At 42.0% G+C, this 23,370-nt stretch overlaps 3 protein-coding genes across 3 annotated transcripts; 1 reads left to right on the forward strand and 2 right to left on the reverse strand.

The window, feature by feature from the left end:
• Positions 1-864: 864 nt before the first annotated feature.
• si:ch211-136m16.8 (uncharacterized) lies at positions 865-6,593 on the reverse strand. The gene is made up of 6 exons (XM_061095042.1): positions 6,433-6,593; positions 2,303-5,635; positions 2,007-2,202; positions 1,549-1,628; positions 1,377-1,468; positions 865-1,288 (listed from the first exon to the last, which is right to left on the reverse strand). Exons 1-6 carry the CDS (start codon positions 6,487-6,489, stop codon positions 1,228-1,230), a joined length of 3,819 nt encoding a protein of 1,272 aa, XP_060951025.1. The 5' UTR covers positions 6,490-6,593; the 3' UTR covers positions 865-1,227.
• Positions 6,594-8,127: 1,534 nt separating this feature from the next.
• Positions 8,128-15,923, reverse strand: si:ch211-180a12.2 (uncharacterized). The gene is given in 11 exon segments (XM_061095392.1): positions 8,128-8,159; positions 8,278-8,553; positions 9,551-9,898; positions 9,989-10,314; positions 10,459-10,687; positions 11,395-11,556; positions 11,714-11,824; positions 11,906-12,211; positions 13,557-13,850; positions 13,974-14,285; positions 15,872-15,923. Coding segments are annotated over 11 exon segments (2,448 nt in total).
• A 1,627-nt stretch (positions 15,924-17,550) lies between these two features.
• Positions 17,551-22,872, forward strand: zgc:123217 (uncharacterized protein LOC641414 homolog). The gene is made up of 6 exons (XM_061095393.1): positions 17,551-17,605; positions 19,129-19,143; positions 19,217-19,379; positions 20,588-20,856; positions 21,877-22,019; positions 22,564-22,872. The coding sequence occupies exons 1-6, from the start codon at positions 17,551-17,553 to the stop codon at positions 22,870-22,872; spliced, it is 954 nt and encodes a 317-aa protein (XP_060951376.1).
• The last annotated feature ends 498 nt before the right edge of the window (positions 22,873-23,370 follow it).

Genomic DNA, 23,370 nt, shown 5'->3' on the forward strand with positions numbered 1-23,370 from the left:
GTTTTTAAGTTCAACTTAAAATGTCAGGAGATACATTATATGTTGTTGTTGTGTACATTACTGTTAAAAATGCACTTCAAATAAAGTGAGTGTTGGCAAAACCGGTTGTCATTTTTATGTTGAGGCGGCTGGGGGGGGGTGTTGTTGGCAGCTGCTGAATGTAACTAATAAAGTAACTTGTAATCTAACTTAGTTACTTTTAAAATCAAGTAATCTGTAAAGTAACTAAGTTACTTTTAAAATCAAGAGCAAAAAGTAGTGATGTGTCCTACCGTGTCGAGGCTTCGAAGCGTGTGTCGAGCACAGGTTTCGAGTAATCCAGGATGATTTTTGAGAAGCGCGTATCGAGGTTTATGTTGATGACGTATGTGATGACGTTCGAAGCCCCCCCCCCACACACACACACATGTACTTGTCGTGGGACTTTATTGTGCGTTTGCTTGCAATATATTCTAGAGTATTGGGGGGGTGGGGGGATTCATTTATTAACTTGTACAAACTTGCGGTATCTTTTCTTTGTACCTCAGCTTCATCTGTGTCCTGTGAAAGGATATTTTCTTAAGCAGGCGAAATTATTTTTAAAAAAAGACACCGCCTGAAACCCAGCACTGTTGAAAATCTCTATTGTACGTGTTACATTTTGTCCCCCCACACACATAAGCAAAGTCACAAACCCAGTAACACAAGCACATTCACATCACAACCCTCTCACTAATTTGTTTCCACTTTCACTTTTGACCACGCCATTGCATCATAAAGACAGACATCATATTAATAATAATAGTTTATGTATTGGCATCACAAACATCATTCATTAATTTATTCTATTCAAAGCTTCACACAGGAAATCCATCGTGTCGTTATAATTACATTTACATTTAATGTCCACTTGATGGCGCAGTAGAGCAAATGAAGCCCCATGATGCTTCGGCCCATGAGCGAACCAATTGGATGGAATTAACAGTAAGAGCCCGATCACTTCTTCTTCGTGTGCACTGTGAGCGGTGTTCATAGAGGAAAGAGCAGCACTGCCACCTGCTGTCTCCATGGAAAGAGAAGTCCTCATTAACTACTTCTCATTAAACAAGTTTCTTTTTCACTGAAGCTTTATTATAAAACTCAAACACGACACGACGAACATCTCATCACTTTATCCAGTTTGACAAATACAACAAAAAATAAATCCATTTGTACATTATCATCAAATCTTCACACCATTCATCTTCATCACTCGTTTGTGGGCTTCCTCAGTTTGTTCTTCAGCTCAGACATGAGGGGATTTCCAAATCTGGTGAGACATTTAAAAATTTAAAGTTAGAATCAAACTTCATGTCTCTTTTGTGCAGAATGTCACTTTTCTTTTTTAATGTTTTTACCCTGGATGTCGAGGTGGCATCCATTTAGGTTTGGGTTTTTCCTCGTCTTGTTTGATGGCGTCACTCTGCTCCTCAGTCTTTGTCTCAGGTTCCTGTTGATGTGACGACATTGTAAACATGTTCACACCGCAACACGTGAGATTCACAGACTACTAATGAAGGTAAATGATACCTGTGAAAAGGTGTCTGAGCTTTTTTCTTCCGTCATCACACGCTTGGTCTTTTTCAAAGCGGGGAAACCTGCGCCAAGGCCTGGAAAACAAATATATGTGACATTATTTACAAACTATGAAACGAAACTTTATGAGAAATTCATTGTTGTGGATATTTTCTTGACATTTTCTGAAGGGTCTGTATATGAGAACGAGGGTCAGTTGCTCGGTACACTTTCTTGAAGCTTTCCTTCCAAGCCCCTGGTGAAATGTCCAGAAAATGCTAATGGGCATGCCGATGACCCAAAACTGAAAAGAATAAAAATACGAATATCTCAGGAGGAAAAAAAGGCGCCATACACGTGCAAGACACAGGCGAAGATGTCAAATTTGAGAGAGAATGAGACTCGTGCGTAAAAGACAAACTCCTGAAAATGTACGGACCCAATTTCCGGAAACGACTTAAAGTGACCCATACCTGGCAGTTTCATCCCGATGCCCATGCCTCCCAAAGGCACACCTCGAGGGACTTTGACTGGAAGCCGCGGGGAGGGCGTGGGATCCGCTGAGGGCATGTGCAGCAAGGAGCGGGGATCTGAGGGCGGCCTGACACGAGGGTTCTTCACAGCAATCCTCGACTTTTGTGGGGTGAAGTCCAGAGCAGACCCGTCCACCTGCAATGACAAAACCACACTGAGCTCACACCATCTCTGCAGGTTATGAACACTTTGACATTTAAATATGTTATTTTAGAAACAATGCATCAATCTGAACCTGAGTTGCTGTTGGCTCTTCTGCTCCCTCAGCGATATCCTCCCACCACGCGGTGTCCTGTGGTTGCTCCAACTTCTCATCAAAGGTGACATCTTCTGAATCCGTCCCCGTGATTTGGTCCTGTAACAAAACCTCTGAGCCACTTCCAGGTCGTCCTGACTCAGCGTGTTCAGTTTCACCTGGAGAGTCAGACGCAGCTGCCTCACCAGGTGCATCTGCATCTTCAGTTTTCTCTTCTGTGTAAAGAGTCTCAGGATCTTCTTCTCCAGAGTGTTTCCAGTCGATCTCTCTCTGTTTTCCAGTTTCACTCTCTGCTGATTCAACCTGTTCTTCATCTGTTTTGTCTTGAGATTGATCCGATCTCACTGTGAAACATCCAGCCTCTAGTGATATGATTCCAGATCCAGGGTGAAATCCTGTCTCATGGGTCGATTCCTCCTCTGTCAGATCCGACTGCCCCGTTTCCGCTGCTTCCTCCAACGATACATCCTGAGATTCAGAGTCAGGCTGCAGTGTAGACAGTTCGGAGACGTCTGCTGATTCTAATGCACCAGCGAACAAGTCCATGATGTCCTGAAGGGACCCAGAGCTTGTTGACTCCAGTAGATGGGACTCACTGTGGTCTGTACTCCATCCACTGACAGACTGGTCCAATACTTCAGACTCTGCTGCTGATGGAGACATTTCTGTGTCGCTCACTAATCCAGATTCTCCTGACATCGACTCCACAAGCTTCTCGTTCTCCTCCTCTGTCTCATCCGATTGCTCCTCTCTCTCTTTGACCAGAGGTCCTCCGGGTTCAGGCCCTTCACGTTGTTCCATTCCGTCTCCGTCCTTGAGCGATGCTGTCTCTATCCACAAATCAAGGATGGCCTCATCAATCAGGTCTTGAGATCTACTGAAGGAGCTCTCCTCTGATTCGGCCCCAAGTTTTTCCATTTCCTCCTTTCCTATCACATCCAAATCCTTTGGTTTGCCCTTGATTGTCATCAATTGATCTGCTGCAGCACTCGCCTCAGATGCTTCGTCTGACGGTTGATTTTTACTGTCCAGCGACTCGTCTGGTGTCGTTAATTCCGATTTTGCAAGCCAAATATTTTTGTTGTTTTCAGAAGTTAGCTCAGCTGCCAGATTTAAAGCTTCCATCTCATTCTTGATCTCCATTTCATCTTCTGTTCCCTGCTCCTCAACTCCAGAGCCAGTTTCCTCCATATCTATCTCTGCATCGTGCATTTCTACACTACTACCTTCAGGTAACTTAGGCTCGTCCAATTGTTTCACAAATCCAGGTTCGATAATGTCTTTGAAATCCAGAGTCTTTATACTGTTTTGCTCAGCATCTCCTGACACTTGATAGAAACTCATCTCTGTCATCCTCTGTTCTTCAGCCTTGAGGGTTTTCAAAGCTTCTCCCGTCGTTTCCCCGTCGCCTCCTGCAGCTTCTTTGGTTCCACTTAAATCTTCATGAGTTTCAAAGTCAACCAGCAGCTCTTCAGTTCCATCCTGCTCTTCTGTTTTCTTAGGAGTCTCCTCTGTTGCACCAACGTGGGTCTCAAATTCTTCTTCTAACTCTCCGATCCTCGTCCTCATCGAGCTCGAGAATGTCTCGTCTTTCTGTCCTGATCCTTCGATTTCTGGTTCAACAATCGTCTCCTCAGTCTCTTGTGGTAATCCAGCGTCTGTAAGCTGCAGTATCTTTGTATCCTCCTTCTTAAAATCTTCTGTTCCGTCTCGTTCCTCCTTCTTATGCTCCCTCACTGGGGAAAACCCACGTCCAGTGCCACTGTTTTGAAGGTTCTCCCACTCTTTGCTCTCCACCTCTTCTGGTAATAGGGTGGCATTGCTTTCCTTGTAATTTCCTACTTCCAGGAACCTTTGTGTTGTATTTTCATCTGGCCCAGGCTCATTGTTGTAGTCAGGAACTCCCCCTTGTGTTCCCTGGCTGGTCGGAGATTGCAGCTCCTCCACCACAACGGCATGGCCTTCGCCTTCCCCCGGGGGAATATTTTCTCCGCTTATTTCCTGTCCAGTTTGGCCTTTGGGTATTACTGTAACTAAAGCGGTCGTACATGCTGCTTCCATGTTACTTTCTTTGTCTTGCACTTCACTGGAAAAACTCTCCACTTCTGTTTGATCCTTATCAAAAAATCTCTCCTCCACTGAAACGTCTGTTGTTGCCACTTTCAATTTTTCATCATTCACATCATCCGTCTCTGGTTTTATGGTTTGCACTTCGATGTATTTGGCCACATCCTCTTTTTCTGTATCTCTAACTTCAGCTGTTTGCAGCTCTGCTTCAGAATTCTGCACAACTTCTTCATTACATGCAGCCTGTTCAGTAAAAAACTCTTCATCTATCGCCTGGTGGTCTGCAGTCTCCTCTTCGTCCTCACCCAGCTCCCCCATCACGTGCTCATGTCCAACGCCCTCTGACTCTTTACCACTTTCTACGAAGGTCAAAGTTAATTCATCCTCCAGCGAGGAAGAGCCTGGGTCTCCCTTGACTTCTCTGTCATTTTCCGAGAGCTCCTCACAGACGAGTAACTGATGTTTGACTTGTGTTCTCCCCTCATCGTACGCGATTCTGATTTCCGAGCCCAGCTGTGACAACCCATCACGGTTTTTTCCTTCTCCCGCTGCATCCCTCAGCAGCCTTGCTTCTTCTCTGTGCATGTAACGCTCCTCTTCTGGACTGAGATCTGTCCTCAAGCACAACGTTATCTCAGCATCTTCCATCTCCAAAGTTGGTTCATGTTCAAGGTGCATTTTATCATCTTCCCCCTTTTCATCCACTTTTCCGTGGTCATCCTCCTCAGCACCGGCCTGTCTTCCATTTCCCCTCAGCTCTTCACTCATGTCATCTACTGTTATATTTAAAGGGCCGTCATTCTCTGTCGTCTCTTCTTGTCCGTGAGGGAAACATTTCTCATCACCATCCTCTACCTCTTTGTATTCTCTTGCAGCTTTAACCAACCTTGCATCATCAGTTCCTGTTTGGCCGAGCTGTTCCTCTCTGGTGACCTCAGCCTCCTCAGATGCTTTGCTCTCAGGGCCTCCACTCTGTTGGCTTCGGTACTGCATGATTTCTTCCTCGAGCCCGAGGTCATCACCTGTGCTGCAAAGCTCCCAGACAACAACCGACCTCGGAGAACTAAGCAGAGAGGTCGTCGCAAGAGGCCGTTCTTCATCGACACCCTGTCCCTCGGAGTCTGGTTGACGGCTGTCAGCAGGTTCACTGTCAGCTGCAGGTTGCTGGAAGGAGTCGTGGTCATTGTACTCGGGGGTCGTGGGCTCTGGACGGAGAAGTCTGTTCACTGCTCCGGTTATATAATACTGGGAAGAAACGGAGAGAAAGATTCGATTTATTTTCAACATTTACATTTTTTTGTATGTTTTCAATTCTCATTTTTACTCATCCTGTAATTTTTTGCATTTTCCCTCACAAGGGATAACATGGGACCTATTTGTCCTCCACCGAGGAGCTTAACAAGCACACAAATACATTTTTATCTATTCAATCATTTTTGGATAATATTATAATCAAGCGCAGGAGTCAGAATTCAGTGGGATGGAAGATAATGAAAGAATATACATTTATCCATATCAAATTTAAAAGCACTAAAATCCAACAAAAAAAGAAAGAATAAGAAACAACATAAAAGTGTGTCCTGTTTATCTTGGGATATAAATAATATGATTCAATCCGGCATTGATTTGCAGTCAGTGGGTCACGTGACATGGGAGCAGAGAAAAAGCAACTTTTTTTTAATAATAATATTCATATAAAATACAGTGAACTCCACTAAAAAGTGGTGTGTTCGGTTTTTGCTATGCTATTGTTACAATTCAGCACATCTTTGAATGCAAGCTACAGAAAAATGTGTGATTAATTAAATATTGAGAGAAGAGAACGCACTAAAATCCATTTAAAAGAGCTGTGTGTCCTGTTTGTGTGGTGTAATAATATCTTAGGTGATTTAGAGTCTATAGAAAACATCGCAGTTATCTCCTATTGTCAAACGTTCATTTGTTGATGAGTTAAAAACCCTGAGATCAGCTGTGAACAGACCGGAAACTTCACTGTGGTTCAATGATCAAACTTGTATCGAGAAGCAGCAGCAGCAGCTCACCCAGACGGACCACAGGGTCCTCTCCACCAGGGAAGTGGAGTTATTGTCCGGGTCCATCTTCTGACTTCCTGCTCCTCCAACCTCCGAAACATTCACTCAGAACAAAGCTGTTTAAATGTCCTGGGCGATGACATCAAGCTGCAGGCGAGCATTCAGCCTGGTTCGGGTCCTGCTCCGCTGACACACACTTGATATCCGGTGGGTGAAGATGAGGAAGAGGCTGATGAACGCAGCTGAGTCTCTGCTACGTGTCGCACAGTTTGCGGATGTGTCAGAGTCAGACCACAGATCAGACTTTACTTCCCAGTCACCGTTTACAACAAAGCTGCTCACGATCACGATGGAAATAACAGCTGCAGCCCATGTTTGAAAATATTATAACACATGCATCAGGGTGCAAAACTTCCCCTGCACAGATATAATGATGTCTGTGCATGCAGAACTAAACCTGACCTGTGTTTACACCTGGTTCACTTTATATCAAACTAGAGATATTAACCAGATAACCAGAGAGAGCCTAATGGCCTTTGTGTCATTTATGAACATTTAAATAATATTTTTTTGTTGCCTAGTGAATGTTTAAATCATTTTATAGTGTTTTATTTTTACCCTTTTCTCACCTGCAACATTTACATTCTTATGTTTGTCTTGTTGAAGTTAATAATGAAGGTTAGGAATTAAAAAAAACTAAATAGAAAACTAAAAGAAACTCCAGACTCCAATCTCAGTTTCAGTGGTTTGACCTGTTGCCTCACATCCAGAAGGTCCCTGGTTCGAATCCCAGTTTGGTCAGGGTCTTTCTGTGTGGAGTTGGCCGGTAAATTTGCTATATTGTGGTAAATTGTAAACTGGTTGTTTGTCTTGGCCTGTGATGGACTGACAAACTGTCCAGGGATGGCAACTGTCCCCCAAAGTCGGCTGGGATTGGCTCTTCAAAAGATCAGCGCTACAGATACTGTAGTGTTAATCTGTAGAGTCGAGTGAATCAGGGTCAAGGGGCATTGTGGGTAACGAATGCACAAGGTTTCGCATTACAACTATAAAAAACACAGGATGCGTGGGAAACTAAGGTCGTGTGTATGAAAGCTGCTAGAAATTTATAGAGCAAAAAATACAAAAAACCCACTTTAATACACAAGGAATAAAAAGTGTTGCATCTGTTGTCTGTTTCAACTCGTTATCATTGCACAGCTGTGACTGTAGATGTACTGTTTGTGCAACGGAAGTTTCAAACTAAACATCTTAATTACTCAGTTCAGCCGAGCATGTGACGTCCCTGTGGTCAGGGTGTGCAGGGGAAAAAACAGAAGTGTATTTTGAAATGAGAACTTGTTTTAGTGGTTGACCAACAACAGATACAGATAGACACTTATTTTTCTGCACAACCCACTGAGCACAAGTGGAGAACGTTTCACTCGTAGAGAAACAAAAGACACAAATCTCTTGATTTAGAATAGATTGTATTTCCCGAAAGAGATTTAATATCCACAGAGGTTGATTATTGTTGCAAAAATTCTTTGTACAAAACTATGAACATTTGTAAAAATTGTGGAGTTGGAAGAAAAAAAAGTTACGTGTGACACATCATAATAAATAAAGTTGAGCACTGGACTTTCCAGAATCATGACTACCATGTGTTGACTATAGAAACGTACAGTATGTTAGATTTATGCTGTGTCCTCAGATGACAGGGCTTCATGCGGAGTAGGACATTTCCTCATTGGGCTCTGAAAGAGACGACACAAGATCCAGTTGAAGAACTAAACGTGAACACACTTCCTGTTGAGAGGGAGCTTTACTTCTGTCTTGTGCAAACAAAACGACGGTTGACACCAGTGGTCTCACCTGTCCACGTTCGATAAACAGGAAGCTTGAGGGCCGGGTGTGTGATCTCCACGCACACTCTCATGCACGCTCGCTCGTTCTCTCTGGGGCCTTTGCTCAGGTTGACTCTGTTGATGTGCAACGCGCCCGAGTCGTCCACCGCCTCTCTGTCGCTGTCCTCGTCCACCTCCGCGTTCATGTCCTCATCCCTCTCAATGTTGTTGTTCTCTCCGTCCACTTTTTCGTCAATGTACTCGATCCCTTCGGCGTCAGGGTCCGTAACAGCAGCTTTTGTTTCTACAAAGTAAGAACAGCGAATGAACAGAGTGTCTCAATGATCGATGGATTTTTGATTTGATGTTCTCTACTCTAAAACCCATGTTTTTTAAACCCTGTGTTACAATTGTAGCACAGGATTCCCTTTAACAATTTCGAGAATTTAAACAATAGACTGTAAATATCATGGGGATCAGGGGATGGAGCCATGATGAGACATAATCTATACCATCGAATAAATAATTAAAACCTTACTTAGTGGAAAAACACTCAAACATACATCAGTGGGATAAGAACTGGGTTTATCACTTATACTGTGTTCAGCCACCAGATGGCGATCAGGACGCATTGGCTCCCCTTTTGGAGAGGTGGAGAAGTGATGTTTTCCATCTTTATTTACTGTTTATGACACACACACACACACACACACACACATATAAATATATTACGTACTTATTGCGTGTTTGTTCTTCTGTCTCTCCTGCTGTTTGTTCGTCTGACTTGGCAGACTCGTCGACCTCTCGAGGGCGCACACGCTCTTCAGCTCCCTCTGACCGTCGTCTCCGATCTCCTCCGTCTCATTGGACACCAGCGATGAGAGAGTGTGTCCTCCCGCCGCCCAGAGTAGTTTGACCTTGGGGTGACCTCCCTTCAGCAGGAGAGAGAACACGCCGACCCCTTCACTGCTCCAACACACCGAGAGGGATGGAGCAATGGAGGGAGCAACTAAAGGAGTGAAAACAGAAAGACTTAGTTCATGAAAATTGAAAAGCATGAAAATTTATGTTTTTTTCCCCTCTTTGGGTTATTGTTTGGATATTATGGAGTTTTTTGTACTAAGAAAATGTAAAATAATAACTCTCATGTCACAATAACAATTTAGTGTCTCAAAATGATTTGATGTCTTGTAATTATGACTTTATATACATTTTTTGGGATCACTGGTGGAAATGTCCCTGCATAGGATACAGCCAAGCGCTGATGATAGTGAAAATACCGACAGTACAATGATTCATACCAATGTCAACATGTTTCCACTGCCTCTCAATGGGCTCCTGTAGGGAACAGTGCTCCACCCTGCACATAATCCCTCCTCGTCTCTCCTTCTTCCCCTGACTTGTTGCCCTCCTCTTCAGAAAGGCTGTGGCCCTGTAGATTCTGGGCTGAGTCTGTAAGGGGCCCCACAGCTCTCCTCCGTCGACCACCTCCTCCTCCCTGTCGTCCTGCTCTCCCTCTCTGAGCTTCAGCCAAGTCACTGCGACGTTCGGAGGGTAGAAATTTGTGATTTCACATCCCAAGGTTGAAGTCTGATCCGGGGAAGAGGCGGAGCTGAAGATTTCGGACACGCACGGCCTCCTCATGAAGCCTGTTTCAGAGTCAAGCAGAAAATCAAGCTTTCATTTTGTATATCAAATAAACAAAACATCTGATGCCTTTTGCTTCCCTTGCTTCTTACCTCTGGTTTCGCGGGTGACTGGCTGCTTCAGGGCGATGTGGTGGACACTGACCCACACTTTAGTTCCTCCCTTTTCCAGTTCACTCTGGGGCAACTTGCACTGGCTGTAGGCCGAAAAGAAACCCTCCGAATTGGGCCTCGGGGAGGACGAGGCCTGGGAGGCCACGGGGCTCAGCTCACCGCCCTGACAGAACCAGCGGAAGGTGATGACGTCCGGATGGAAATGTGTTGCCCGTACTGTCATGCTGATGACATCTGCAGGATAGAGATGTGAGGGATGGAGCTTCTCACAACCAGGAATGTTTTACATTGAGGGGATTAACTGTCTCTTTACCTGAGTCGTTTGGTGTCTCTGCCAGCTGGATTTCTGATACTTCAGGAGGAGCTGTGGGAGAGAATTTGTGATAATTTCTGTGGCATAAAAATGTGAAAATCACAGTAAATGACTGAGAGGGAATAACTTCTTACACAGAATCGTGAACTTCTCGGACACCCTCTCCACCACGATCTTGTCCTTGCCAATGTAGGAGACCTCACACTTGAACACTGCCGACTTGTGGATTGAAATCTGGGGCATGAAGGTCATTGCGGAGATCAGCTGCTGGGTGCCACTTCCAGTCGAGTGCAGTGGCCCCTCGGTGTGCAGCTTGTAGTACGCCATCTCGCCTCTGGAGGGCAGCAGGGGGCCTTTCTCTGATGCTGTGGAGGTGAGAGTTAGACCGTAGGGCAGATGGATGGTGGTTAGGGGGTTATAGAGGCAGTTGAAGTTAGCTTTGGAGGTCCCTACGTGTGTGAGGATGGTAAATTGTTAGCAGAATTGTAGTGTAAAAGAAAGAACATGGTCAGTTTCAAGAACAGAATAAAAGATTCATGTACCATCAGCAGTCTGAACTACGTTTTATTTCCTGTTTCTTCAATATATTTGCCACTTCTCCCATTGTGGTTGCACTGACCTTTCAATGTAGCTACTGCCCAAAGTTTGCCATAACAGGCATGACTGATACGTGCATTAAAGGTGCAATATTATATGGTGGTGATGGTCGTCTGCTGGGAGCTTCAGCCATCATTTGGTTTACAAGACAAGAGGCAACGTGCGCCCTCTCGTGACCCCAGTGTGTCATGCTGAACTTTCAATGATGGCTCCCCAAAAGTTAAGTAGAGTTTAAGATTAAGATTATAACCCTATAATCGATGCTTTCTACTAGATTAACTTAATAGTTGATGCTGGATATGTAGCAATATCAAATACATATTCAGCTCCTTTAACCAAACTATTTCCCCTCAGAAATGTTATCAAACATATCGAATAGGTTCTTCTCACTGATCCCGTCCAGTCGGGTTAAAGAGGTCAAAGACGAATTAATGAGTAATCACTGGTTATCTGGACACTTCATCAGCTCTCCTACCTGTGAATGAGGTGTCGGAGATAGGGGTATTATTGAGGAACCAGGCTGTCTGGACTCGGTCCACTCTCCTGCCTTCGATGCTCACTGTCACTCGGCCCTTTTTACCAATGATCACACGTGGAGGGAGGATGATCCCCGACACGGTGAGAGACTTCTGCTTCTCTGAAGGGAAATAAACAAGTTCCCAGGAGTAAAAGCTCAGTTAAGTCTTTAATCAATTGGATTTGATTGGTCAAATGAATTTAACATGGTGGTTTGAGGAAATGTGATTGTTTGTCAGATAAATGGAACCATCAGCGCATGACAGTTTCTGACTCACCATCTCTTCTCCTCCAAGAAAAGCCGAAGCAGAGCAGGAAGACCAGCACGATAGAAATGCACATCAGAGCCACAGATGCTTTGGCGGATTTCGTCAACACCGGAGACTCATCTAACAGGAAACAGCATGAGGAAATAAATCCATCTAACAGTAATCTATAAGAAGACATGTGTCATCTCAGTAAAATATTACCTTGTGGATCCAGTTTCTCCATGTCTGCCGAGCCGCTGACTGGGACAATTACCCCAGGTTGGTTCACCAAGCACTGCACCTTCCCACCCTGCTCCCTCTGCTCGGGGCTCAAAGTATAATAGTTTCTGGTGCTGTAGGTCCCGTCTGGGTTTTGCTCAGTGGCCGGGGGCTCGGGGAGGCTTGTGCCATTTTGAGTCCAGGACACCGACACTTCCTCAGGGTAGAAACTCTCCAGGTCACAGTAGAGAGTGAGAGGATTGTTGTTGGAGTGCGACGGCAACGAAGAGAGTCGCACAGACGGGAGATCTGATGAAAAACATTTATGAACCAGATGAAAAACAGTTCTCACAGAAAAAAGGAAACGTGAGGAATCATCCGGATCACTTGTTAAGGTGCAGTTTTTGTGTAAGCCTGCTAATATAGTCAAATACTTATATTCATATTCATACTTCTACTATGTATCATATCATACTCTCTGTATATTCTTGTTTACATAAGTCTATATACACATATTTATTTATGTGTACATGTTATAATTACTATTATTATATCACCATTACTATTATTATTATATATACTGTTGCTGCCATTATTACCATATACTGCTTTTATATTGGTATAATTACTATCATATATAAATATATATTATGTTATATTATATACTATATATACTGTACTATACTTATATACTGTCTAACAATACCATTACCATCATATCATCAGTACTTTTACCATCATCTTGCCAATGCACCTTATCTACCTATTTTATTGTATTTTTATCTTGTGCTTCTGTTTTTTTATTCTTTCTACCTTTTAATTTTATTCTATTGTATTGTATTGTATTTAATTGTATTCAAATATACCGGCTGCTATGACAACTTAATTTCCCTTCGGGGATGAATAAAGTACTCTATCTATCTATCTATCTATCTATCTATCTATCTATCTATCTAACAAACAAATGTGGATGAAAAAAAAGCTAGTACAAATCCAGATCTAGTGGATTTAAATGTGGTTTGCAATGGAAAATGTTACCATTATACAACACTATATATTATCTGTGGTTATGCATACTATATCAGGGCAACAAATCTGGGACTGTGTTCACAAACATACACACACACACCCAAACACACACACACACACACACACACACACACACACACACACACACACACACACACACCCACCCACGCACACATAGTTCACATACATACACACATACATCGTGCAACTGTTTCTTTGTCATTCCATCTGCAGAATGCTCTTCACTGCTGTTTGATTGTCTTACCTTCCTTGCAAGTAATTAAGTATACTTAAAAGACAATTGCTCTATTATCTCTTTTCTTCAGAAGTCTCATCAGGTTATTTCCATCACAGGTTTAAATAGGGGCATTGCCATTCTTGTTGGCATAGGTACTTGAACCCATCTGAGTGCACAAGGGTGTTGTCAAGAGGAGTTGTTTGCAGTCCGATCTTAAAGAAACATGAAGCGATAGAGCTATTCACCAGAAACAAAACTCTGATCTGATATCGGTGTCATCATGTTTCCTTTTCAGGGGCATTCTCTCTTAAAGCCACCATGGATGCACACGTGTGTCAGACCACGAGTTCAGATATGCAAAGCTCAGTGTGTCTTTGTGTCACTCACATGTGATGTTGAGTTGGAAATCCAGCTCTTGATTGTTTCCATTGTGTGACACTTTGCAGCCAAAGGTCACATTCTGGTCCTCACGGGACGGGTAGAGGGTCAAGTTGCCCACGGCCGTGTAGAAACCGTCTGGAGCCTGTTCACCTTCGACCGGGTGGGGAGGATGAACCACCTGCCCGTCTCTGGTCCAGGAGAAAGAGACAGGAGGAGGGTAGAAACCATTTGCGTTGCATATGAACTGGCTCTCTGTCTCTAACACCACCCACTGCTGAGGGATTGAGAGAGTGGGGGAAGCTGCAGAGAGATGACGTAGAAGAAACTGATTGAGATATACGAGATTAAGAGTTCAGCATTGTATACTTTTAGGTTCAAATGAGAACTTAAAGCCCAAATCTCCCCAACTGGACCACGACATACCGATGATACTGAAGGTAACGTTGCTGGAGTGCAGGATGGTGGAGTTGTAGCTGACCGTGCATTCATACACCCCCTGCAGAGCGAGAGTAGCTCTGAGGACGTACAGTGAAAAGTTTCCACTGATGAAATCACTGGTGCGCCAGAAGAAGCCTTCCTTTATTTGCGTTGCCTCGTTTCCGAATGAGGCGATAGCAGAGCCGTTACTTATCCAGCTGACAGTGATGAGAGACTGGTTCACAGGAACAGGGAATGTCACATTGCAAGGGAGGGTTGCATTATCATCTGGGCCGGCCTGAATTTCTCTTGGAGACCCTGAAACACAGAGAGTGTAAGTTCAGATGAGGAGGAAATAAAGAGACTTTACTGAACCACTTTCAATGATGCCCTGACGAACTGCAGCACAGATTAGATTAGTGATGATAAAAATGTGCCTTCAATATTTGGTTCATGATTTGGATCTTCAGCTGCAGTTTAATTAATTGAATTGAATTAAGCTGACTTAAATTATTTGGATCTTCAGCTGCAGTTTAATAAATTTAATTGAATTAAGCTGATTTAAATGAACAGTCATGTGAAAACAAAGGAAGCATAACTGTTTGTATTTAAGATTATACATTCTCTTGTAAATAACAACGTTTTCGTGATAACAGTCGAGCTAACGTTCATCTACATCGTTTAACTCCTTGTGAAGCTGTCTTCTTTCCAAAGAAGAAAAGACTCTATCCTCATATACATCAAAATGTGGATCCATAATTATTAGTCCCGTTAAAATAGATTTATAAATTATTCTCTGAGAAACAAACATAAATGTTGAAAAACAGCCGTCTCGCATTATCAAAGAAAGTGAAAAAGTTTTCCTGGATCCCGACTTGACCCAGTCCAGGTTGTTTATTTAATTTGACAAATGTCATCGCAAGATAAATTGGAATTTGAGTGGATTGTTTGAGTTTCATGAAGTTTGTCCTTTGTCCACGTTCTTTCTTTTCTTTTCTAATTGTAAATCAGTAATCTGAGTATACACCACATTGAATCAGTGTAAATATGAAGCCTTTCAGTCTGCTCTGAGCAACCTATCAGCTTAATTAGTAACTAGCACAATAAATACTTAGAGCCAAAGCAACGCAAACTTTCTTTTGCGTGGAGTGTTTGTGTTGCACCTCTTGATAAGTGTGACTGATGGGCCGATCATAGGAGGCCGACAAACAGATGAAGAATGAGGTGACTAATGCTATACTTTGCTGGTAGGTATAGATCAAAGTTATTTTAAACTTCGAGCAGGATCAGAGCAGTTGAGTGAAAAGTATATTTTTTTTAAATCTTAAAATATACTTTTCAACGCTTTCGCTAATTATCATCTAATCTACACAATCAGCAGAGTAGACAAATACACCATGTTTAAAGATTCTTAAGTATATTCCCAGTGCATGTGAATATTATTATACTGGAGTGGACGATGTGGATAAAATCGTTGATTGCTGTATATGAATTATCACATTTTTGCAGACAACAGTAAGTAAATTTTCTATAATTTCCATTGAGAGACATGAAAGTTGCATCAATAATAATAATAAGAAATATCAGATTTTATATATCATTGTATTTTTGCCCAATTAAATCCATTACACGTACACACACATTGCTCTCAAACCTTCAATGGTCCCACACGTCTGACAAATCCACATAAAATAAAGGGTAAAGAGCACGTTGACAGGTCGGAGCAACAGGCACTGTCTCGATTTGCATACAGACCACGTCCAAGACCTCATCTCAGATAAATCAGCATTGATTTTCCAATTTCACCTGATCACATCAAACTCTTCACAAACCTCGTCATTAGGTGAACAATCAACAATCTAGTCCCTGTAACTGGCCTGTGAGTGAAATGACCCAATACTCACCATGCTTTATGAGAGCCAGGAGGCCGACATAGACGAGGACTTTACACCGCATCTTGAGAGCCGCGTCTTATCGCCAGGCCCCTTTACTGTCTTATATAGCGCTATGAGACGACTGTGGGCGGGATTCTCCTGCCCGATGGGAAATAAGAAATATTGTCCCTGGGTCTCAAAGGACTGAAAGGAGGCCCTTGATATGGGTTTGTCCTCCTTAGGGAAGCGAGCCCCAGAGGACTGATAGAGCCAGAAGGAGAAGCAGGGAAGGGAGTTAGATGTGCAGGGACACACAAATGGGAGAAACCGGTCACTTAAAATTCACTCGGGCCCCAGGCCAAGGTTTTGTGGGCTACTTTACATTGGTGCAGTGTTGCCATGAACAAACGGAGAGGGTCATCCCACTGAGCTTATGTGGGCAAACATTCAGGCGAGACCACAACTCTTTTCTCTCTGGGGGAAAGTTAGTGAGGTGTTCCATTCAGGAGAAAAGGGGATAAAAAGAAGAGAATGGCTCTATTTTTACGGGCCCTCTGTGTTTCCAGTCCTGCTATGATGTGTCCCTGTTGGAGTTAATCTTTAACCACATCAAGTGCTTGATATTTGAAGGAAAGGGATTTGTCTTTGTTGCCCTCTCTCTGAATATTCATTAACCTGATTAGCTGTTTGACTTGTTTGACTTTGCACTTTAATTGAGCTTGACACACATGGGTCTGCAAACATGGGTTAGTTTCTTACGTGGAGATCACACAGGGCCTCTCTGTCACTGGGCTCAAGTGTTTTGTCTTTTCTTTTGTCACATTCCTTTGCTGTTTTACTTTCAACGAAATTGAAACCTGAGTGTGACTTAAACAGGTGACTAATGTTTTCCATTTGCCTGTTTTTGTCAGTGCTCCATGTTCTCTCTGACTTGGCAACTTGTTTCTGACATTGCTTTCATCACGATGAAGGATTAAGTTAATTGTGATAACACCACTTGACATTTTTAGGACTTCACTTAATTGTACTGTTTAATTTAACATTTAATGAAGGTTTCAATTTAACAATGGCATAAGATATAAATGTCATTGTGTGTGTGACTGTCTTCTGTCAGTCCACAGTGGTTCTTGCCAACTACTAAATGTGGTTGATGATGTGGGCAGACATGTCATAGGCTTAATTTTTCATTTAAAGTCAAATAAAATGTATCTGTAGTTGAGGTGCACATAAAAAAACACACAAACTACAGCAAGAATAGACAATCTCTGAAAGAAACGAAACCGCTGAGCTTCATCTCAACCATGTCCAAAATGAACACATGACACATTTAAAGTCATTCAATCACAAACTCGAAAGCTGTCATGATGGGTACAGAAATAGAGTTGACAGCGAAGCGAGACTAAGCCCAAACACAGCAGAGGTATTGAGAAAATCAGGTTTGAGCAGTGTCACACACCCAGTGAGATTAGGAAAGTTATCTCAATTATCAAAAGCACAAAAACAGTGATTGTCCTGCTGCAAAGTGTGTGTTTGTGCGTGTGGGTGTGGGGGGAGGGGGTCTGAAGTCATTTCCAATCACAAGGGTTATACAGGTGTAACCTGTTACTGTAGGATGTTGCGACTGTGTAAAACATTTCCTGCATAAGTACACCAGAGTGAATTAAACACAGAGCGAGTCACAGCTGTAGACGCACAGTGACAGATCAGATATGGCAGCTGGGACGATCCTGATACTATTGATGTGTATAGTCCTGTTGAATCAAGGTGAGCATTTACACAAAGTAGGTGAGTAAGTAACTGAGTGAGTAAGGAAGTAGGTATTTTAGTTAGTTAGGTATTTAGTTAGTTAGTTAGTTAGTTAGTTAGTTAGTTAGTTAGTTAGTTAGTTAGTTAGTTAGTTAGTTAGTTAGTTAGCTTTGATTCAACTTTATGTTCATTTTTGAGGACGTAGTTAGTGGCTTTTACAGTCAATGAAACGTTAATACAATGATGTGAATACGAAACACAGGGCTTCTCGCAGGCTGTTGTGTTGTGGGCTTGTGAACTGTTTCCAGGTCGTCAAGCACGTCATCCTTGTAATGACCTGTATCACATTGAACATGTAATATAACACCATTAATATCCAATGGCAATCTGTACTGTGACTGAAACATTCAGGGATTCAGTACATCTCCATCTTTGTCCTTGAATTTCTAAAGATCAGGAAATAATTCCATAGTAATTTACTACAAATGGAATTTATAAAGATTTTATGACTCGTTGGTTATATTTAGCTGCAAGTGTAATGTGATATGGATTATTATTATTATCATTAAAACCAACTTGAGTAGAAATTTTCTCCTCTGAATTGTGAATTGTTTATTGTTATTCTGATCAGATTTGCAGTATATCTAATTGTACACTGATGCATAATCATACTTACTTCATATTGAAGCACATACTGTTCTATTAAATATCAGCCTGGGACTATCATGGCAGGGGATTCATATAAACATATGAAGAATGAATATGAACAGAATACTCACCTTGCTGTTTGAACATCTCATCCCACAGCTTAGAAAGAATTGGAGGTAATAGCTGTGACTCTAGCGCCACACTGTGGATGTAGTTACACAAAACAAAACACTGTTATACCACCATACATGGAGACACAGGTCTGACTATTATACACTCAAACACACACTCACACGTTGAGTATATATAGATTGAAGTGAGGGATATGGTTAGCACCCACTGTGAGTCTTTCTGTGGGTTTCTTGGTCCTTGTCAGCGGGGGTTTCCACAGTCCCAACACATGCAGATTCACTGCAACCCAAAAAAGAATCTTGACCTGCTGCTATAAAAACATGTAGTAAATTCCACTTTGAACTTTGTTTCAACTAGGAAAGAGAAGTCGTTTTTACTGCTGATTATTTGCTGTTTAAACTTTTTTTTTTATCTCATCAAACAAACACACACTTCCACATTATTCCAACTCACATCTTCGAGTTATGATAAATTCAAATGTATTCATACCAAAGGCCATTTCAAAGTGTTGTTTAGTCCTTATCTTGACTACTAATGGCAAGTTTGGGGTAAGGTTGATAGGAAACTCTGAATTTAATGTAGGTGTGAGTGTGAATGGTAATTTGTGTCTCTATGTTGGTCCTGTGATTTGCTGCCCTAAGGTCGTATACCGGCCTTTCACCCAATGTCAGCTGGTTCCAGCCATCCCTCCCTTTCAGGATAAACAATATAGATAAAAGAAGAACAGATTTAAGTAACATCTTCATCTCTCTTTTCCACAGGGTCAAAGGCTCAGGGTAAGTACAGTTTATTTGGTTCTGTGCAAATACTTAGAAGCACATATATGAGTCTGTTTCTGTTCTCTGTCAGACTGTGGAGATGCACCTCTGAACACAAGGGTAGTAGGTGGCGAGAATGCCACAGCCGGCTCGTGGCCCTGGCAGGTCAGCGTGCACTATCTTGGGTCTCACAACTGCGGAGGGACCCTCATCAGTGACCAGTGGGTGCTCACAGCTGCCCACTGCATCCTAACGTAAGACAAACTCACACTGAACAAAGCACAACAGAAAAACACTCAAATTTCTCTTTCTTACGACAAAAGCTTCCTTTCCATGGCAGCAATGTTCATAAAGAAAAAAATTGTATAGGTACATATCTATAACGAAATTCTCATGGTCTAAAAATCTTAGATTTTCTAGTCAGTACAGTATTTATATTCTATGCTGCAATTAAGCAACATGTATATTTTTTATTTAAAAATGTGTCTGCTTTTGTACAAATGAGGAAGTGAAATACCCTGATACACCAGAAACCTAATTCTGATACTACCTTTCACTGCATCCTGTCAATGACTTAATCAGCTTGTGTAATTAATTCATCGCAAACCGGATGCAAAAACAGGATCCATCATGTGTTACATAAAACCCCTTACATTATACTGCAATTCTGCATTGCAAACTGAAAATCGACTTTAAACCTGCTAACATGTCGCTCCTGTGCAGTTTATATAATTATAAACCTTTCATAGCACGATCAAAAGGCTTTTCACAGGTTAAAAATGAAAAATTTAAGCCCAAAAAATATGGAGTTCACACAGCTTTAGAGTGCAAATACAAAAATAAAATATTAGTAAATTATTAAAATAGTCGATAGACAAAAAGGTGGACTGGATGCCGATTCCAAAAAAAGTATCTGTGTCTGTAATGAATGTTTCCACCTTAACATTGCAGTAAACAACAAAAAAAAGTATTCAAACCGCCAGGGTTTGTGATGTCACTAACCAAATAAACCAATCATGTCGACCTCTGGGTGGGGCTCAGTGGCTAGAAAGGGCTCAGACGAGAGTGTGACTCAAGCAAGAGTGTGACAGAGCCAGAGAGAAAACCAACCGAGCCAAAAGAGAGCCTGACTCTGTTTTTGTTCCCAAACCGGACCCGTGCACAATGTTGTCAGCGATGACAGGAACATAAAGTGTAAAATATCCAGTAGACAGCACAAACGTTTCAGGTCCTAACCAGGTATCACCACTCCAGCTCCTCCACAGGCAGGTGCAGGGCCATAATATCATATTCACAGAACCCAGACACGAAATGAGTTACATTTGAGCCGTTGGTGGAACCAAATCAATTGTTGGAAACCTACAGATCTTCTTGAAATGATTTAGGAGATTTTATACATGGGCAGATGATTTGATATTAGACTTTTCCATCCACAATTTAATTCATGTTTTTCTAAATGTAGAAACCAAATCAATGTGTGGACTCTCTACTTCGGAAGAGAGACTCAAAGTGGCCTTAATGTTAACGAGGTGAGCCGCAAGGTTTCCCAAGTCATCATCCATCCCAACTACAACAACACGATGCTGAACAATGACGCTGCCCTGATGAAGCTCAGCAGCCCTGTCACTTTCAACAACTACATCAAACCCATCTGCCTGGCGAGTAATACCAGCGAGTTCTTCAACTCCACCCTCTGCTGGGCCACTGGATGGGGCAAACTTACGAAAAATGGTGAGGATCCTTTCAGGTTGTATAGTTGAATGCAGAGAGAGCATCCAGACCATATTTCTGTCGGGATATTCTGTCTTTTATTTTAATCCCAGACCAAGTTTAAAGGTTCACATTGTGTAAGATTTAGGTGAAAGGGATCTATTGGCGGAAATTTTATATAAATTAATCCTAGTGATGTTTCCACTAATGTGATTCATCTAAATAGTACGAATTTTTGTTTTCTTTACCCGAGAATGGGCCCTTTATATTTTAATACTTTATATTTAATTGAGATTGGGCCTTCTCTACGGATTTAGAGAAGATTACAGCAGCCCAGACTGGACAAACAAAACACCTTTTGAGTTTTTGTGACAACTGAAAGTTGCCACAGGTTCTCTTTCATGTTTGGAAGGGGAGGGTGAGGTGAAGGGTGTTCAACTGCAACATGCAACTTCACCACTAGATGTCACTAAATGATACACACTGAACCTTTAAGCAAATATTTATTTAAGTAGCTGCCATTTTTTAAATCTTTTTTTCCCACTCTTTCTAATTAAGATTTGCTTCATTGTTAGTTCTCCATCCGTCTTCATCCATTCCTTTATGGTGCAGGACGACTGTACATGTATAATCACAAGGCTGAGGCCCCATTCGAATCTGGGATCACAAGTAGTCAACTAATTTGTCTGTATACTGACATTAATCTGCATCCTGAAAGTTTCTTCTGTGACCACTAGTGACCAGTAGTCAGGTGTCTGAATGAATCAATGAGATGCTGAAGAAAAGATTTTGTCCATTTAAAAATTTAAGAAATCAGTGTTGATTTTGAGACGTAAAGAAATACTTTTTAATCACTGTGAAACTGTAGGGGGTCAGAGGACGTCAGCTGAGTCGACATATTTGGTTGTGTTTGCTCATGTACTTAGCGTCGACCACTTGTCATCGGATCACAGAGGAGAGATTGTCTGATTATCGATAAATAATACATCTGCAAGACTGAAACTTGAGGATGATGGAGTGATTATATTCTCTCTCCTGCAGAGACATTACCAGCTACTATGAAACTTCAGGAGGTGAAGATCCCTGTCATTGGAAATAAGAAGTGCAGCTGCACTTACCAAGAAGAAATAGACATCACTAACCAAATGATTTGTGCTGGGGAAGAGAACAAAGGAGTGTGTCAGGTAACAACAGAGGATAAATATGAGGTGTACCGACTATTTGCTCGACCGACACAGAGACATAATGGAACAAATAAACCTCACACAATATTATACAACAACCTCAAATCTGTGGAAGCTTTTCGTTCTACTTACAGTAAAAGCATCTCTAAGAAGTACTACCAATTATTCACTGATACTGAAAATAATTACTTATCCATCCAACCATTATCATTTGAGGGTCACAGGGGGAAGCAGGATCTAATCCCAGCTGACATTGGTTGAGAAGCGGGCTACAGCCTGGACAGGTCGAGGATTACCACCCTGCCTAGATTGTTCTTTTGATTGTTCTTAAATCCTTCAGAGCCATATATTCACACATAAAGTTAAAATATTTATATCTGTCCCCATGATGAAGCTGTAGAGCATCACAAGTCTTAAACATGTAAACATATTAACATTGAAACATATAGTATATTATATTATTGTTGGTGAGGCTAAACTAAGCTACTCCAGTCTTACATGTTCCTTGGGAGTGTCCACTAACTGCCACGGTGTGTCTTTTAAGGGGGACTCTGGTGGACCTTTGCAGTGCAAACAAGGCTCAAAGTGGGTCCAGGCTGGCATTACCAGTTTCGGAATACCTTGTGCCACTGCGGGTTACCCTGAGGTCTATGGCAGAGTGTCTGAGTTCCAGGGCTGGATCAGAGAACAAGTGGCAGGAGCCAGTGTTGGATTTGTGACATACACCTCCAATGGCACCGACCAAGACAGCAGCTTTGAGTGTTCCTCAAATGGAACCTCCTCATCATCAACCTTGACAGCGCTGCTTGTGTTTGTTATAAGCCCAGTGACAGTGTTCCTGCAGCTCCTTTAGCTCAATAGCAAAGTTTTGCTAAACGACTTGGTTGAATGCACTCATTGGAAGTCAATTTGGATGAAAGCGTCAGCTAAATGAAATGTAATGTAATGTAACTTCTTTGATGTTTCTCTTTTGAATTAATTTGATCAAGCTCTACATTCTACTTACATACAACCTCATGGTGGTTGCAGTAGAGTTTGTATGATCAAATTTTTGCCTAGGACAAAGTGTTTCGGGGATAAATCAATGGGAAATCCAACATTGAGTCACTTAGTCTGGTTGTGGTTTGACTACTACAAGTCATAAAGGCCAATAAATGCCTGTAATGCATAGCCTGTTAATAAAGTTACATTTATTAGATATAATCCTTGATGGATTAGAAGATTGAAAGAGAGATCTCAGGTCTGAGAAGCTTTCTCAATAATAAGTGTTGCAGTTGATTCTACATAACTCTGTGTCAATAAAGGGAATAGTGGTGATGACATTTCTTTTCTCAGACAGTTTCCATTTTAT

The sequence above is a fragment of the Limanda limanda genome, chromosome 21 (assembly GCF_963576545.1).
Source record: "Limanda limanda chromosome 21, fLimLim1.1, whole genome shotgun sequence".
In the NCBI taxonomy this organism is placed as follows: Eukaryota; Metazoa; Chordata; class Actinopteri; order Pleuronectiformes; family Pleuronectidae; genus Limanda; species Limanda limanda.